The 18,857-nt window shown below is 49.2% G+C and overlaps 1 protein-coding gene across 1 annotated transcript in view; it reads right to left on the bottom strand.

The window, feature by feature from the left end:
- ACAP3 (ArfGAP with coiled-coil, ankyrin repeat and PH domains 3) overlaps positions 1-18,857 on the bottom strand; it is a 158,615-nt gene that overhangs the window by 70,247 nt on the left and 69,511 nt on the right. The window contains exons 2-4 of the mRNA XM_065575216.1: positions 11,164-11,221; positions 3,989-4,108; positions 2,784-2,837 (exon numbers count right to left, since the gene is read on the bottom strand). Of these exons, the coding sequence (XP_065431288.1) occupies positions 2,784-2,837; positions 3,989-4,108; positions 11,164-11,221 (232 nt within the window). The remainder of the gene's footprint in view (positions 1-2,783; positions 2,838-3,988; positions 4,109-11,163; positions 11,222-18,857) is intronic.

Below are 18,857 nucleotides of genomic sequence, written 5' to 3'. Positions count from 1 at the left end.
GACCCACCACAAGGATTCTACCATCAATGTGTGTGGGGGTGGGGGGGTAACACTCAGTGAAATAAGTGGGGACCCAAGGGAAAAACTAGGCCCAAGGGTTGGTGTGAGGGGCAAAAGGAGAGTGAGAGACCCACGGCCTGGCCCATGCCTACCAAATAGGAGCTTAGCCCATGCCGTCAGTCTGCTGCACTTGCAGCCAGCTCTGGACTTCCCCTCTCTCGCCACATCCTCCACGGTAGCAACGGTGGTTTAATTGGCACATTTGGCACTTCTAGTTCAGCAAACTGCATGTCGTTAAACATTAATAGCATGTCGCAACCTCTGGCAGACAGAGCCAAGGCTGGGGATATAGGGCTCTGTCTTCTCTTCTCATGCCTTCATTCGTTCTCTCCCTCACCACCACCACCACCACCCCCCGTATCTCTCTGCCGTGGTCTACACGTCAGAGTTTTGCAGGCAAATCTACATGGATCAGGGGCGTGAAGAGGTGTGATTTCCAGCGGACAGAGCTGTACCACCAGAAGCCCCTAGTGTGAACACAGTTCTACCAGCAACACTTTGCTTTTACCAATATTGCTTCTTTCACACAGGGGTGGGGATGGAATGAACTATACCAGCAAAAGCTTTGTGGGTAAAGCTGTGTCTACACTAGGAGCATTTTGCCGGTACAGTATACTGGTCTAGCTATACCAGCAAAGCACGCCTAGTGTAGACTGGGCTTACAGCCCTATCTCTCTCACACGCACACCCTTCTCTGACACACACTCAGGTTTGGTACAGTCCTCCTGCTGTTGGGTTTCTATATCACTGGTCAACTTTGCTCTCAGACGCTAACACGCCCAGAAAGCCTGGGTGTATTTTTACCTCTTCCCCTCTGTCATTTCCCATTAGGAAACGTGATCTCTCTACCTGCTTCCCAGATAACGAAATGGACTCGCTGCAGCTTTGCCTCCAATCGCATACAATCAGCTTGTGTCCCAAAAGCACGCATCATCCCTCATGCACAGTGACAGGGACAATGGGGGATAAAACTGGGTCACTCCAGCGCCGACACCCTAAAGCCTCCTTTGGTCTGAAGCGCTCTCGTCTCCTACTGAGTCACATACTGCATGGCTGGCTCAGGGCCACAGAGTGAGAACCATCTTTCTCCTCTGCAAGGCTCATAAATCTTGTGCCTGGGCGTTCACAGGACAGATTCTCCCACCCCAGGTGCTCTGGTTTCGAGACGCATTGAAGTCCAGAATCAGCCTTTATCTGGCCACTTTCTTCCTTTAATCTATTGTGGCATTAATATACTCCAGTTTGTCCTTAACCCCGAAGCTGCACACAACCCGGAAGACTGTGTTCAGTGGATTGCTCACTCCAACAGGTCCTTTGGTTCCAATCCACCTGTGGCTCACACCCCCTGGAATATTGCTTTGGGTTCTGGCTTCACACGGACGTATCAAGCCAATGCAAAACTCCAAAGCAGGAGCAGCAAGGTGACCTTCAAGCCACTCCTGCTGGTAGGGCAGAGATCAATGCTGAGTGGCTTCCAAGAGGATCCTGGCCTCCCTCTGCCCCCCAGTCTGGAATACATGCAGGCTATGCAAGTGAGGCATTCACGGTGAACATGCTGAGTATTGGAGTTCCTCAGGACCCCATCTAGTCCTGCCCTGGCCTCACACACAGCTCCCACCATAATCACCAAAGAAGAATGAATCATCCACAGCGTGGGTTTGCTTTTTCCATTTGGGGGATGAGCATTCTAACTCCTCTCCCTCTGACACTGGTTGCACGTCCCTGAAAACTTTGGCTGCCGTGAGTCCACAGTGCAAGTAAAGATGAGAGATGCCCTGTCCTCTCCCCTCCCCTCCCCAACCTGCGGCTGACTGCAAAGTCTATGGCTTTCTTTCCAGTTGGCCCAGACACCAGAAGGTCGCAGCTGCCTTGAACTGTCCTCTGATTGTGTATCTCTCTCTGCCTAACTGTTAGATGCAGAGAAGATCCCTTTGGTGCCTGGGATGGGCAACATGCAGCACATTCTTCAGAGAGTGCATCCTCCTTTGGGGCCTTACCCTTCCAACAGAAGAGAGTGGGGATAGCAACCCTGCGCACGTGGTATCCGTAAGGGTGCTGAAAGTCTCATCTTCACCTCGCTGGGCACAGCATTGCCCCACATTCCCATCCAGTGTCCTGCATGTTTGGTTAAAGACAGCGGGGCAAATCCCACCTTCGGCTACACTCATGCAGCCCCATTAACCAATGCCACTCATGCACCCTATGGATCAATGCACCCACTGCACCACCATGGATCTATGCACTCATGCCACCGCACTGACCAATGCATTCAGTGCACTACCACAGACCAATGGACGTGTGTAACCTGGTGCAACCTCTCTGATCAATGCACACGTGCAAACTGGTGCGATGCCCCCATGCAGACCAGTACAAACCCACTGATTAATGCACCCATGCAACCCCACCGATCACTGCACAAAGTACACAACTACTAGACGTTGCACCAGAGCAACTGAGGCAGAACGTGACTCATTAAAGAGGGAAGAACCTTGTACAACATCCCCCCGATCCCGCACCCCTTCACTTTTGTAATTGCTGCCTAGTGTCCAGGGAAAGGGATGCTTAAGAGGATTCCTTCATAGACGCAGCCTTTGGCCAGTGCCATACGACTGCTGCCTAATCCAAAACCAACAGATCATTAAGGAGCATCTAGAGAGGGAGGCGAGTCTATTAAGGGCTGGCCGCCAGCACACAAACAAAACAAGAGGGAGGTGACACCTTACCATGTGATAGTTAATCATTTCCTGCAGGCTGTCTCCAAATTTGTCGAGGCACTCCTGTGAAAGGAGAAGAGGACAGGCAATGAATGGGGGCAGCTGACCTTCCTCCAGCACTGGCAGGCGAGGGAAGGATACTCTTTAAGCCACTGAGGAGCTCGCTCTGTCAGCTGGCAACTGTGCTTTGAAATAAATGGCTGGCACTGAAGCCAGAGGCCGCCCGTCCTTTCCGGTTTAGTACTGAAACCAGCACCGCCGGGCTCTTTCTCTTGCACGATGGTTATCCACGTTTCCCAAATCACCAATGCTCGCTGACCTAGATTCCAAGGATCCTGTTTGCATTCTGGCTTCTTAAAACCATAGTGCCTCTTGCAAACAAGGATCCTATTCTTCAACCTTTGCAATGTTGCATTATCTGGGGATTCTTTCAGACACCGAGGTGAAATCTGTCTCTATGTGAGACTTCAATGATGAATAGGCCTCGGGCTGATCCTCTGTACGGGGACAAATTTCACCCAAAGGGATCAATATTCTGCACGTCTATAGCACAGCTTCCATGTAAAGATCCTCCAATGCGCTGGATAGACTCTCAGGGATCCCGGGGAGATTTCTGTTAAAATTCTGACCCCAGCTGGAATGAGAGTTGGCAGGATTTCCTTGCCTTTGATGGCGTTCACTGGATATCACTGCCCCTCCCTGCCACAGCTGATAATAGCAGCACGTGGCTGCAAAGATCTCAGTGTGCGTTGCAGATATTATGCCTCACAACCATCTGCTCTCCAGCCTTCCTTTAGTGAGACAGGTAAACTGAACCCATGTCACAGGAGGGTAAACTGAGTCACGCAGCGATCATGTGTCTTTCTTGTCCGCTGAGGCAGTGGCAAAACTGGGCAGGGAACCCAAAGTCCTGATTCCTGGTCCCCTCACTTGCCTCTCTATAGAGATGTACATATATAAGTAAAAGATACTAGCGTAGAGGACCTCCGATAGGAAGTCAAAAGAAGCACCATGTAGAAACCCAATGCAACATTGCATATTGCAAAGCACACACCTAGCATCACGGGCGTCTGCCTACTCCTGGGAAACATTTTTATTTGCTCGGTTTAGAGAGAATCCCCAGCAGTCCTCCTCCCATATATAATGCCCCAGTCTTTTGTAGGGAAGTTTAACCCTTTCTGATGCTCGCTCCCGCTCCCCGCAAGGCAACTCACCGAAATCATTTCGTCCTTCTTGCATTGCTGCGACAGGTCTCGGACCCCACTGACGAAGTGCTTGTTGGTGGTGATGTAGGCTTTCCCAGCCTCAATCATCCCACTGCATAGCTTCACCAGCTGCAGAGAGAGGAAGAGACGTGAGTGGGGAATGTCCTATAGGGCTGGCCAAAGAGTTTTGAAAAGAAACCTGACTTGCAAATAAAATTCACCGAGTTAGGTTCAGTCTGATCTGTGGGGCTCATGCCGTGGTTTGAACTCATAACCTTCAGAGTTAAAACCCTGCATTGCTACTTGTTGGCCTAGCTTAGTAACTTCATTACTGCATTACTCTCGTTCAGTGGTCCCCAACCTTTTTCGACGAGCCACGGAGGACCTTGGCGGCGGACGAGCATCCGCCGAAATTCGTCATCCATTTCGGCAGATGCTCGTCCGCCGGCCAGTACGTGGGTGCACTTAGACGCCCCGGTGGGCGCCATGGCGCCCACGAGCACCGCACTGGGGACCCCTGCTCTAGTTTACTGATCGGCCACTAGCGGGCGACAGACAGTCTCTCTCCCAGTATGGGTTGCCGACAGACAGCCACCAGTTGTGAAATGCCATGATCCCAGAGGATTATTAGTCTGAACATGTGAATCCAAACCGAAAGAATCAACACAGGACAGAATCAGGAAGTGAGGTCAACCCTCCCCCTGCTGCCATTTAAGAAAACAGTTAGAGGCCAAAGTCTGAGCTGGGGTAAATAGGTGTCGCACCAGTGGATGTGCAACAGCTGAGGATCTGGCCCTGACATTTCTAGCTCTCGTGATGGCAAAGAAAAGCTTGGGAACGTGGCCTGGGTGTAAAGCAATGATGTCTGCTGGCAGGAGCAGCAGCGAATAGAGCCACCTGGCCCCACAGTCATACAAGACTCTGGGAGGGGCACGGGGGGGGGGGGGTCAAGGCACCATGTTGGGGCCACACTGCTGCTGCCAGGAGGGGAAGGAGAATCCTGTTGCTGCTAACACCACTGTCAGGAAGGGAGGGAGCATCCACGCCCAGTCTCCTCTCTGCTCGGGCGGTGGCCATGGGGCAGCCCCCAGGTGAGGGCGTGGCCAAATCGCTGGATGGCCGTATGCCAGCTATCACAGGGGCTCAGGCCACAGCTACCACCTATGCCTGGTTTGCCTCCCAGATCAGCTGACTGCAAGCTACAGCAAGACCTGCCGGGAAGGAGGGCGCCGGAGAGAAAAGCTTGCTGCCAGTTAGAGTCCTGGGCGAGGATGGTGATGTGCTGGGGCCTGAGCTAAGGTGGGGAGCGTTCCCTGCAGACAGGTGCTTGGCTCAAGAGGCCAGAGGAAGGCCTCGTGGGAAGCAGGCTTTGGAGGACATGGCCCTGGGCAGCTGGAAAGCTGCTCCAAGTATTAGCATGCGAAGGCTGGAGCTTACCTAACGGGAGGCCCCAGTATGATGCTACCTAGAGAGGTGATATGGAAACCCTGCAGCGGAGGGGAAGCATTGAATGGGAAGTTGTAGCCCAGGGAGGTCTTGACCCTTGGTTGAAGGGGGGAGGAAGCCCTCTACAACCAAGGGGGGTCGATTTAATGACTGCACAGACCCTAGCAGAGGGTTGTGCCCAAGGAGGATGAAAAGAGTTTGCACTTTCATTGCTCTGGAAGGAGAAGATTTTTGGTCTGGCCAGATCAAACGATCAGCCTGGGGAAGACTGTCCTTGGTAGGGAAACTGAGGCACAACTGCGTGCCTAATTGTGGAGCGGTGAAACGCACCTTCACACTGGCCTGCGGTGGGGCTGGCAGCGGGGAAGGAGGGGATGAGTAGCTGAAGTGAATGGTTTGCAGCCCACTTGTGTGCTCAAAATGATTTGTTAAAACTATTCAGTGGAGATTTCTGAACTCAACTGCAGGTTTGAGAGTTGTTTTGTGGGCGATTCGCTCCATATGTTCTCTCTGGATTTTCCTGGCCAGGCGGGGGGTTGGGTGTGGGGAAAAGGAAAGCAAGGGCAGAGGCTGTGACATTTAGCAGCCTGACAAACATTTATCTGATATAATGGATCCGAGGGCTTTGTATTTTTCTAAGCTGTGTAATATGCATAGGGCAACGACCAGATCCCTGTAAAATCAGAGGGACTCTAGCTAACTGTTAAACACTGTCTCAGTCGGTCCTGCAGCCCAGGGAAGTAGTACCTCTGAGGACTAGAGATCTGAAGGGAATGATGGTATTCCTCACTGAGCGGCTAGACAGCACAGTTGTTTTCACTCAGTGGATGTGGAAGGTCCTAGCTCTAGTGAGGGATGTGTTAGCAACAGTACTACACACAGGGCGTCTGATTCTCCTCTTACTGACATTACAGACTGTGACCACACCACTGAAGTTAGTCCAAACTGCCACCAGTCTGACAGCGGAGTAAGACCAACTCCTTTGTTTTAAAGATGGGTGCACAGCAACTCTTGTAACGCTCGAGAGCTTGGCGAGGCCGCTTCCCACCGCAGCCCTCTCAGGGTCCATTAATGGACTGTGATCACTAATTTAATCACAACTGCATGGAAAGTGTCCAGAAACAAGAGACTTCCAGATACACACATGTGAGCTCCTGAGCAGCCTAGAAACAGCCCGTCCACTGATTGCAGTGAGTCGGAACTCACAATCCCTTGGTTATCTCATTTCTCCTTTTAGAAAGGATGGGGGAGAGCAAGGACTCAAAAATCTCTCTTCTTGATCACTATAAAACCCCTGCCCGAGGGAACCACCACACCACCCACAGTTAAGGCTGGTTTAAAAAATACTGTCTTATCCACACACTCCAAAAGAAACCAACAAAAAATGTTTTTGTTCAAAACTTGTCACTGAATGTTTCATTTATTTTTTTGACAAAATGAAAAATGTTGGTTTTTGACAACCCAACGTTTTTGGAAACTGAGTTTTTTTTAGCAATTTTTCACTGGGGGGAGAAACCAAAATCATCCATTTTAATGACTGTAAAGCCATTTTTGATAAATGTGACCGGCCCATGGGGTGAGTCGATGGCCTCCAGCTGTGTTAGTAGAGTATTATCTGAACACAATTCTCACACGCCTCCTTTCTCTCTTGTTCACATAATCTGGCAGAACAGCACCGGGTGCTAGAGGAACATTTGTGCTATTCCATCCCACCCCAAAGAAAGAAAACAAACTGATGTAGCTCCTGTAGCATCTGGAGCCCAGACGGACACCGGGGGCTTTGGACAGATCCTTTGGAAAGGAAATCCAGCTTATTCTGCAACGTGGCGGTTTTTAAAATACCTCCTCGCACACACGGCCAAGGCTGTGTTCCTAGTAGCTGAGGGCCATTCAGCACGAGAGCACTCTGAAATCATGTTCCCTAGCTTCAGAAAGACTCCTGAAATATTAGAAGGCTTGGGCACCATTGGTAGGAAAGCAGTCTGCAACAGCTGGAGGCAAACTTGAGGTCGGAGTGAAGGCAGCAGCCGTATTTGCACAGTTTAGAAACAGCTGTTTCTACCTCTCACTGTAGAAAGCAATTAAAGACTGAGAAACCCACCAAACCACAGGAAGGGCAGAGAGTTGAGTCTTATGAGACAGATCCTGACACTCTTACTTGCACTGAATAGCACTTTATTCCACTAGTATTCCCAAGGAGGAAGGATTACCTAGTGGATAGAGCACTGGACAAGGGCTGAGAAGAACTGGGGTTAGCTCCTAGTTCAGACATAGATTTCTGGTGTTACCTTGGGCAAAGTTGCTTAATTTGCCTGTGCCACTGTTCTATACAGAGAAGTTGACAATAAATCCACTAAAGACAGTGAAACACTCAAACACTATGGTGATAAGGGCCATACAAACATTCCTATTTAATCTGAGCAAAACTAACAGAATTTTGCCCAGAATAAACCCTCAAAGCATAACTGCTTTGAATTTCAACGGCGGCCTCGGCTTCAAATTCCTGGCTCCAAACTCACCTTTACTCGTTTCGGTTCCAGGCTGCGTGGCCCTATTTCTGATTCTAACACAGCCACAATTTCACATGATCAGCCATGCCAGGAGATTTTGGTGCAAGCCAGTGGAAACAATGTGAAAACGAAACCGATCTCATGAGATCTGTCATTCAAAATGGAAGAAGCTTCCAGATCAGCCCATTGCTACCATCTGGAGAGGGCCCAAATTACATGAGTCCGTAGCTTTAAGACAGTCCCTGCCCAAAGGTGCTCTACCTAATTAGCTCTCTTGTTAAGTCTATTGGAAACGTATTTATGGGGATTCCTCTATGCAATGAAATTGTGAGTCCTGAATAATTGTTTATAGAATTCTAGAGCTAACAACTTGGGGAGGAGGGATAGCTCAGTGGTTTGAGCATTGGCCTGCTAAACCCAGGGTTGTGAGTTCAATCCATGATGGGGGCCATTTAGGGATTTGGGGCAAAAATCTGTCTGGGGAGTGGTCCTGTTGGACTAGAACCTCCTGAGGTCCCTTCTAACGCTGATATTCTATGAAGGATTCCAGATTGACAGGCCTCGAAACCAATGGCCTTTAGCCACAGACTAGCCACAATAATGGCACTAACAGAATCATCAGAACAAGCTTCCCTGATACTGTACAGTCAAAATGCCCCAGTCCTACCTCCAAGGGCCAACAGAGAGTTCAGGGTTCTTTTCAACTTCCAATAAGGAGGCTAGTTATCTTCTGCAGGCACCTGCCCACTAAGAACTCAGCTAACACCACCTATTTGTTTCCCCCAGGCCACCCATTTCTTGGGGCCTGTGGCTTCAACAAAGACAATCTCTTAGTCCAATGCAGACGTTCTCTCCCCTTCTAGCAACACACAATTTCCCTGCTAAACTCCAGCAGCGTCGCTGGTTCCTCCACCTGTCTGCTCAGTTCAGAAACAACTGGGCAGATGTTTCCGACATTTGGAGGGGCACAACATGACTTTCTCTCAATACGTCTCTTGACTTAACTCTTTTCCCACCCACTCCCACTCTAACACTCCTGGCTATTACGAACTATTCTTGCTGATGGAGGCTTTTGCCTCCGTAGCTGCCGATAGAGACCTCATCAAATCATGCAGTAGCACAACCAGATGGATATTTGGAAACTTGAAAGGGGCACAATCGATGTCAAAAAACAGGAAATTTGACCTGCCTTGTTGCTTTTTCTACATCTTTTTGCAACATCCTTGGAATGTTTTGTATTTTGAATGTATGTTTTTTGTTTGTTTAGCACTTGATTCAATGCTATGTTGTCTAAAATTAGAGTCCCAGCACCCAGAAAAACATACAGAAAAAACCAGTCAATGGGCACTGCCCAGCCCTCAGGAGAAACCCTACACTAAACAGATCAGCCCTGTTAAGCCTGGCACTCGTTCACAACCTTCCAATAGCGGACAAGCATGTGCACACAATAGGAGAGATGAAAATCGGTAAGGTAGCAAGTTTCAGGTTCACACTTCCAATGGGGAAAGATGGTCTTATGATTAAGGGTACGTCTACACTACCCGCCGGATCGGTGGCAGCGATCGATCCAGCGGGGATCGATTGATCATGTCTAGTCTAGACGCGATCAATCGCTCCCCGAGACCTCTCCCATCGACTCCTGTACTCCAGCGCCACGAGCGGCACAAGCAGAGTCGACAGGGGAGCAGCAGCAGTTGACTCACCGCGGTGAAGACACCATGGTAAGTTAGGGTGACCAGACATCCCGATTTTATAGGGACAGTCCCGATTTCTGAGTCTTTTTCTTATATAGGCTCCTATTACCCCCCACCCTGTCCCAATTTTTCACATTTGCTGCCTGGTCACCCTACAGTAAATCGATCTAAGTATGTCGACTTCAGCTACGTTATTCACGTAGCTGAAGTTGCGTAACTTAGATCGATTCCCGCCCCCCCAGTGTAGACCAGGGCTAAGATATCATCCTGGGACTCAGGAAGTCTGGCTTCAATTCAGTTCTAATTCTATCCGGCAGAGGCCAGTGGTGTACACATACTCAATTTTCATTATAGTATAATAACAGTTTGCACGTCTATAGCACCTTTCATCCAAGAACTTCAAAGCACTTTAAAAACATTAATTAAGCTTCAGAAAGTCGCTGTGTGGTAGGTGTTATCTTTATTTTGCTGCTCGAGGAAAGGTGGTGCAGCGAAGCTATAGTTGCACAGGGAGACTCTGGCAGAGACTGGAGTAGAACCCAGGAGTCCTGACCCTCATCTAACCAATGGGCTAGACATCTTCCCCAAAGGAGAACTATTTAAGGTGCTTGTTATAGGCTTGGTCTACACTAAACCCCCAAATCGAACTAAGGTACGCAACTTCAGCTACGTGAATAACGTAGCTGAAGTCGACGTACCTTAGTTCGAACTTACCGCCGTCCAGACCCGGCAGGCAGGCTCCCCCGTCGACTCCGCGTACTCCTCGCGGCGAGCAGGATTACCGGAGTCGACGGGGAGCACTTCTGAGTTCGATTTATCGCGTCCAGACTAGACGCGATAAATCGAACCCAGAAGTTCGATTGCCTGCCGCCGAACCAGCGCGGTAAGTATAGACAAGCCCATAATAGGAAATGTTTTTTAAGACTTTATCACAATAGAAACAGATTTGACACGATATTGTTAAAACTGTTCCCAGTTGAATTCCACATACATCCTCCCCTCTGTGAACCCCAGCTCTGAGATACTGAGCGCTATTGTAACCAACCCAGGCTGCATACCTACAGACATCACAATCACAGAGTGACCACTGCCCCTTTATTTCTATTACTGTACTGTGGTGCCTAGAGGTCTTAACTGAGGCTACAGCCACGTTGTGTTAGTTACTGTGCAGACACCTAGTGAGAAACGCCCCTGCCCCACAGAGCTTTACCGCCCAATTTGACAAGCCAAAGACAGAGTGGAAGGGGAAACAGAGGCACAAAGAAGTAGAACTCTCCTGACCGCTCTTCAGAAGCAAGCCCTAGCTACTTGTGCTAAAAGGAGCAACCAACTCACTCGTCTATGGCTGCGCAGCAGTGTCTGGGGCCAGGCAGTACAGGAAGACATGATCATACACACTAAACCAGCATATCAACCAATGATTTCCTGAGCAGGGGCCCTGTGCCCAGAACAGGCTGGCGGGGCCACGTTCCTAAACCAAAGACTCACCCCAGCCATCTCCCCCAAAGCCACTCCCTCAGCTTCCCCATCTTACCTTGTCAAGCTTTGCTTCTATCTCCACCACATCTGTTTCCACTTCATCTATGGTCGCCCTGTAATCAGAAGAGCAAAAAGGGGAAATCAGCGGGTTGCCTAAACACGGATGATGGGCAGAGAAACCGAACAGTCTTTGAAAGGCAAAGGCCAGAAGAACTCCAAAAGGCAGAAGAGAGAAGTGGAAGTTCACACCACCCAGTCTGGGGTTTCCTGCGCAGAGGCTGTCGTATAAGCGGAGGATCCACATTTTGGGAGAATTCCATTCCGAGGATCCTACATTATCTGGGATGGGTTTTGCTCCTGGGCTGATGAAAAATATTGGAGGGGGGGGGAAATTGCTGACAACCCGCCATACGTGTCACTGGCAAGTCGCTGGGCTGTCTTGTGCCAGGGCAACGTACAGCAAAGCCACCACCCACGGGGTCTTATTCTGATCTTGTTTACACCCATGTAAATGGGGAGCAACTGTTAAGTTACACCAGCATGAACGACATGGCTGGGGTAAACGGGCGCACCGCCCACTGGCAACCAGCATTCACTGTTCCGGCGTAGAGCCCTTGGGAAACTAGACCCGAGGCTGTAATAATTTCTCAAGAACACCCACACGTTGGCTTGCGTCTTCTAAACCCCAGCAAGCCTTTAGCCCAATGTGGGCATATCTTGGTCCTGTTACCATCTCAATCTACTCACTCTCACACACCTCTGAGTGTTACCCTTAGTGCCTCGGCTGTGTCTGGAGGAGAGATCCATTGGGTCTGTTTTCTTTCCAGTTCTTGGGTGCTGGTGACAGTAAAAGGCCAGTAGGATTCTAGCTTCCCCCAACTGTGGGACACATTCCAATGACATCAGCCCAGCCCATTGGCAAAAGACATTTCAAGCTCAAGACCTCTGGGATAAATCCACTTTTCTCTTAGGCAAAACTCCAACTGCAAGAGCAGTAAGGCAGAAACCTTCCCATGGATAGCAACTTGCTGGGATAGCCTGTCCACAAGGGCAGCCATTCCCTTCAACAAGCACCTGGAAATGTGGTAAACCTCACTGCAATTTTGTGTCCCAATGCGTGCAATCCAGAGTCCATTGCATGAACCCTCTCACGCTTGTGGGTTTGCTGTGTACAGCAGGAAGTGTTAATGCTCGGCTTTTTAAAAATTCCAGCCATGGGCATGTGCCAAGTATAAGGTCTGTGGAGGAAGGATGTGCCGGCGAAGGACCGATTCATGTGGCTTTAAAACAGCAAAGGACGTTACGCACACAATCCAAAAGGAACCAGGAGAAAACCCCCAGGGCCTCAGTAGATCAGGCAACAAAATCTATTCTCTAAAGGCTCTTGTTGTTTTAAACGGATGAACAGCCACCCAGGGACACATTGCTAACATCAGGAAGGACAAATAAAAAATGATTGATAGGGCAAAGTCATAAAATTTGGATCCAGATCCAAACTTCCACCGAGTTTGGGAAGGGAGTTTCGCTCTGATCATAGAGTCACAGAAACATTGGACTAGAAGGGACCTTGAGAGGTCATGTGATGTTGTGATTCAGCCCATCTCTCTCTCTCTCTCAGAGGAAATACAACTAGCAGAGCAAACTCAGCACTTCTCCACATTCACCATTCTTCCAGGGGAAATAAACGAACAGTACCTTCTACAGGTGAACGCAGTCCCCATCTGACACTGCTACAAGTCGGCCGACATCCCGCCGGGTAATCCAAATGGAACAGAGATCGGAGACTCCCTCCCCACAAAGGAAATAAATCAAATAGAAGGCCAGGCGCTGATCTCAAGCACGTCAGTTCTGTCAGGCTTCAGGAGAGAGCATCTCTCCCAACAGCTACCTTGGAGTGCTGTGAGGAGCCAGATGATTCAGACAACTTACAGTGTAAACCTAATATTCAGTGACAACACCGGCCATGTGATGTAGCATGTGACTGTGTGAACTCTCCTCCCGGCACATTATGCCTGTCCCTATCACAGTCCTGTCACATTACATAATTGGGCCCAATTCTGACAGGTGCTGAGCACCCTCAAATTCTGCTAAAATCCCTGGAAGGTGTGCGTATGCATGGGGACTGATATCCCTATTTTAGAGATCAGGGGCCGAGACACTGAGGGGACATCGACACTGCAAAGAAAAACCTGCAGCAGCGAGTCTCAGAGCCTGGGTCAATTGACTTGGGCTCACCATGTGGGGCTAAAAACCCTGAGCAGGTTTTGACCCACGCGGGAACGGCTACACTGCTGGTTTTAGCCACGCGGCCTGAGTTGGTTGACACAGGCTTGAAGACTCAGCGCTATGTATTTTCCTTGGCAGTGCAGCTATAGCCTTAGTGACTTGCCCAAGGTCACCCAGGAAGTCTGTGGCGGAGCAAGGAACTGAACGCAGTTTCCCAAGTTCCTGGGGAGTACCCTTACCCCTGGACCATTCTTCCTCTCTATTAACCGTAAGAGGAGACTACATGAGCCAGTCAAGGTCTGTTGTGCTGTGTCCCTTCCCCCACCCCAGTTAGTTTCTATCCTTTATGACAGCCAACAAAACAGCGTTTATTTATCTCCAAGTCTGAGCTAAGATTTTCAAGGGCAGGGGAGGGGCAGGATCCCATTTCCCATTGATTTTTTTAAATAGGGAATTCCCATTGATTTTTACTGGGGGACTGGGTGTATAAATCCCTTAGGCCGCTTGAAAATCCCAACCCTATTTCTTAGCTATCCTGTAAGGTCATTGCAATCCCCAAACCCATCCTCCAAGAGCAAGCAATTTAAAAAATGAATGTTACATAGAAAGTTGCTTTGAAGGAGGGTTCACACCCATTGTATGCCAACACAGTAAGATCTTTGTGGCAAGAACTGTCTTTTTTTTAATGATGGGTACAGGGCCCTGATCCACAATTGGGGCCTCTGGGTGCTACTGACATATATAATTACAATGATGTTATTGCTCAATGCTGGGCGGGGCAGGGGAGGTCCCATCTGCCATTCCTGGGCTTTCAGGTTATGTGGCTGCTTTGTTGAGTTTCACAGGGGTCATGGGAAGTGGTGGGGCTGTTTCCCTGGGGGGAGAGGAAAAACTAGTTTATTTAATGTAATCTCCTCGTAATCAATGTACCAGTGCTTTTAGAAGGGTTTGTGAAAGGTTTTTAATTGCCTTAGGGTATTCAGCGCATGGGGAGTTCACACAGTCATGGGACATACCACATGACCTGTTGTGACTGAATATTAAGTGCATGTTGTCAGACGTCTGAATCACCTGGTTCCTCACGTGCTGAGGGAGGCTTAGCCTGGGCTCACTCTGGAGCTCGCTGATTGTAGAGATTTTTCTGCGCAAGACCTCTTGTCTCACCCCCTATTTCCTTTCTTTCTTTCCCCCACTTTTTGCCTTCTTGAGGGGGAGCTAATGAGACCCACCTGATTTGGGTGCCACATGAGTCAGCAGAATTGCTCTGCAGCTCCCAGCCGCGTCCCAGAATCCAAGTTCCCGTCATTGCCTCACAAGGGGCTGAACTGACACCCTGGATCTGAACAGCCTGAGAGTTTGGGGCGTTGACGCCCTGGCTCTGAATGCTGAGTCTGTGCTCTGCCCCAGCTTCCACTTCACAAATCTACAAGCAGGAAAATAACGTTGCCCCATCTCATCTCTCCAGCAATCTGGGTCCCCCTAGGCATTCTGGGAATGCCTGCCTTTCTTTTCAAGGGGTTTAGGTGCTGACGGAAGGCTCTGGAGTGACAGACTCAGATAAGAGGCTTCTATTCATCACTACAAGAGGAGCAGCAAGGGAAGCATCAGTGAATGCTTCCCACATCTCCCCCCCTCCCTCCAGTCTGCCTCAGACCTGTTCTGTAAAGACCCCAGCAAGGACTGGGAGTTCATTCTCCAGGCACAATGAGCGGTCAGCTTGCCAGCTGAGGTGCTAGCCGTGGTAGGGCATTTGTACACGTGGTTATTATTTCGATAATGGTAGCACTTAGAGAGCACCAGATGAGATTGGGGGCCCCATGTGATAAGCATTGTACTGACACTTGATAAGAGGCAGTCCCTGCCTTGAAGAGTTTACAGTCTAGGCAAGGAAAAAGAGTGGGAGGGGAAAGAGGGGCACAGAGAGTGGAAGTGACTTGACCAAGGTCACACAGTAGGCCAGTGGCAATAGAATCCAGCTTTCCTGACTCCTGAGCAAGTGCCCTACTCACTGAGCAATACTACCTCCCTATCAAGTTGCTCAGAATGGGGCTGAGACCGTCAGCTTGGTCACATAGGCCACTAAAGGGCTAGCATATAGTAATGACTTTTTCAGTCTCCTCTGACCGGGGTTGGATTTGAACTAGCATCTCAGTGGGTCCTGCTATGCTCTGTGTTAAGGTTGCTAAATACCCAGTGAGAATTCCCCTTCCCCTTCTGCTCTGGGGGGGGTGTCCAAATCTCACTGTTTCTTCCTTCGCAACATTTCTAAGATGCAACCTTCACTCTCTGTTCTCACCTCTCATCTCCTCCCTTCTTGCTTATGGGAACACTCTCCTCTCCGGGCCCCCTTCACACCCACATTGCTCCCGCGCCAGTCGATACAAAATACAGCCGCCAAGATCATTTGCCTCGTCCGTCCTTCTGTTCACATCACCCCTTTCTTTGAAGCCCTCCAGTCACTCCCCCATTGCTATTGCATCCAACTTCTCGGGCCTTGGATCGGTCGGACCCTCCCTGCCTTGACCCCTTCTCTCCCCAGCACTTGAACCATTCCAATGCAGAGGGCAAGCTGGAAAACGTCGGATTACGTGACTTGAGAATTTAGGGGGGAGCCAGGAAATGAACCCAGGAGTCCTGGGGCCCAGTTTTCAATTGGTGTAAATCAGAGGAGCACGACTGTCTCAGATTGGAATCAATGAAGCAGCTTACACACCTAACATCTACTGAGGCTCTGAACGTCCACTGAAATCAACAGAACTAAGGAATCCTCTGGTTGTGTAAATTCATGCAGTTCTACCAGCTTCAGCAGAGCGATGTCCCCTCTACGCCAGCTGACAATACAGTCCTTGATTTCTAACCACCTCTTTTAAATGATAGACAACGATCCCTCCCTTAAAATAGATCCAGTTCCTCACTCCGCGGAGCTCAGCGGACTTATACTAGCCAAAGAGCTGGCCTTTATTTCCTGAGGTTTGACAACTATGGGGCAGATTGTTTATCTTTTACATAGTTGTTTTTTAACCAGATTTTTTAATCCGTTACATACAGCCCTTCCCCATCTGCCATAAATGTGGTTTTCATAAAGAAATCTTTCGCATAGCTGTGAAGCCTCAAAGAATATGCGTATTTGTTTTAAGAATTAAGGAGTCTAGTTACTTAACGTCTCATAACCGGCTTGTTAAATCTAAATTAGCTGCACATTTGGGAACTGTGATGTAATAAAATATATAAAAATAAAAAATATGTACCGATAGACCTATCTCCTAGACCTGGAAGGGACCCTGAAAGGTCATCGAGTCCAGCCCCCTGCATTCACTAGCAGGACCAAGTACTGATTTTGCCCCAGATCCCTAAGTGGCCCCTTCAAGAGCTGAACTCACAATCTGGGTTTAGCAGGCCAATGCTCAAACCACTGAGCGATCCCTCCCCCCTGATGTTTATAACCATCCTTATTTGAGTTTATCCCCCCACCAAACCACATGCTGTTACGAGCAAGAGAAAGTCTCATATATTATCAGCATCCTCTCTTTTCATGCAAAACTGTTTCTGTCTTGTGGTTTGATTATATCCTTTCCGGCCATTTTGGACATGATGGGGCATATGCTGGCCTAGGATAAACTGGTATAAATCCATGGAAGTCAAGAGCATTGCATCTTCTTGCACCAGAATTGTACTGAGCCCAGTATATTCTTTCCCTTCCTTGTCTAGTTTCTTTTAGCAGGGTGCCTGGCATTCCTACATGGGCCATGGTGTGCTCACACTCCCTGCAACAGCAAGAGGTATTGAAGTTCCCCTGATGCGCGGCGCAGAGAGTACTTGGTCACTGATCGCTTAGAGAAAATGACACTCCCCCGAAACAAATCTACTTCCTGACACAAGCCAAACTTCAAACACAGAGGAAGTGCCCTGAGTTATTCATCACCATTATGTGCTACAGGGATCTAGTTTTCATCCAGCAAAGCTGGATAGAGACAATGTAAGTGCCCCTAGCAGTTGAGATGCAGTTGGCTAGGTCCTGCTGGCTCCCACAATGCAGGAGGAAATATGTACAGACAGACAAAATGAGGGATTCTACCTGCCGGGCACTTCAGATACTACTATACCTCGCCCAGACTCCCTCCAGCTCCTCCACCACTAGCTTCAGAGTCTCTCCCTGCATCCTTGGTAGCTAGATAGACCTCTTCCTGCCATCACAGAGAGGAACCCAAAGCTAAGTATCCCAAATTAGAGGGAGTTGGCAGGTTCATAATCATTACTTGGCTCGAGATCTGGATTTCACAGCTGGCCTCCATCCCTATAATGGGCCCACCCAAGATCCTGTATCTGAACTCCCTAAACTTGGGGGGGGGGGGGGATTTGAAATCTGCATCCAGAATTTAACAGCACAGTCCTATGTCTAATCAAACTTGAGCAGCCTTTGTAGTAATAGGTGAACCTCAAAAGGTGCCTGGCAGATACAACGCCAAAGGTCTGGTTGCTTCCTCAAACGTTATTTCCACGCTCCAGACCACTTCTAGGCACAGGTTCTCTCCCTGCACCTACCACTGACCTGTGATGTGCCTCAGCTCCCCCCTCTGCAAAAAAGGTTAATGAATCTTATCATCCTTTGCAAAGGGCTCTGAGATCTATGGCTGTAACGCACTATCTAAGAGCTAAGGAAGTACGAATATCATGTCTATATTAATGTAAACAAAAGGGATTCTGGATGTAAGATCATGTACGGTACAGAGACACACACTGATGCCGTGGTCTAGATATGTCCACAGAACAAATCTGTGTCGCATTAGCATTGCACAGAGGTGCCTCTCCAAATATCCATCCCAGCCCTGCCATGTATGAGCTCCCTCAACTCCCACTGGCTCCAATCGGAAAAGAGTGGGCCTTTACGTGCAGGTCCTATTCCCTGAGGAGCTTGTTAAACTCTCCCTGCTGGAGCCATTCTTTGCTCAGAGGGTATCCTGGGGGCTTGATTTAGTTCGGCAGATGGAGCCATCTCCCTGGAAGGCCATTCGCCCCCAAGCAAAGCAAGGGAGTTGGCTGCCGCTGGTTTTCAGGCAAGTGTAATTTTCTTTGACGCCAGCAAAGGGCCCAAGAATAGTAAATCTATTTTATTTTTTTCAGAATAAGATCTCGAAACAGTGCTGTAATATCGGCCTTTGCTTCCCGCAAATACAGCTCTGCTCTGCCTGTGTTGCCCAGGCTGTGTTGGAAGAGGAAAGTGAACTGTGTCCAATTTGGAAAGTCACTGAAGATTTTAATCCAGCCCACTGTTTTATTTGAACTAAACTTGTCAATTACCATCTTGGCGCCTCTTTGGAATTCTGACCACATCCACAATGACCCTGGGCTTCCTGCAGTGTCACAGCTGGTGTGCTGCTATTGATAGATCTTGGCTAGGGTCCTGCTAGCCAGAGAGGACCAGATACAAACCCTTCCTGCTTGCCCCAGACGGCTAGCTTGAAGAATGCTGCTGAGGTGGTCTTCTGAGTTTTAAAGGAAGCGTTGGATGGATGGGTTATTGGC

Source organism: Chrysemys picta, chromosome 21, assembly GCF_011386835.1.
Source record: "Chrysemys picta bellii isolate R12L10 chromosome 21, ASM1138683v2, whole genome shotgun sequence".
Classification (NCBI taxonomy): domain Eukaryota; kingdom Metazoa; phylum Chordata; order Testudines; family Emydidae; genus Chrysemys; species Chrysemys picta.
The sequence above is the reverse complement of the archived record's forward strand: the minus strand, read 5'-3'. Positions and strand labels throughout refer to the sequence as shown.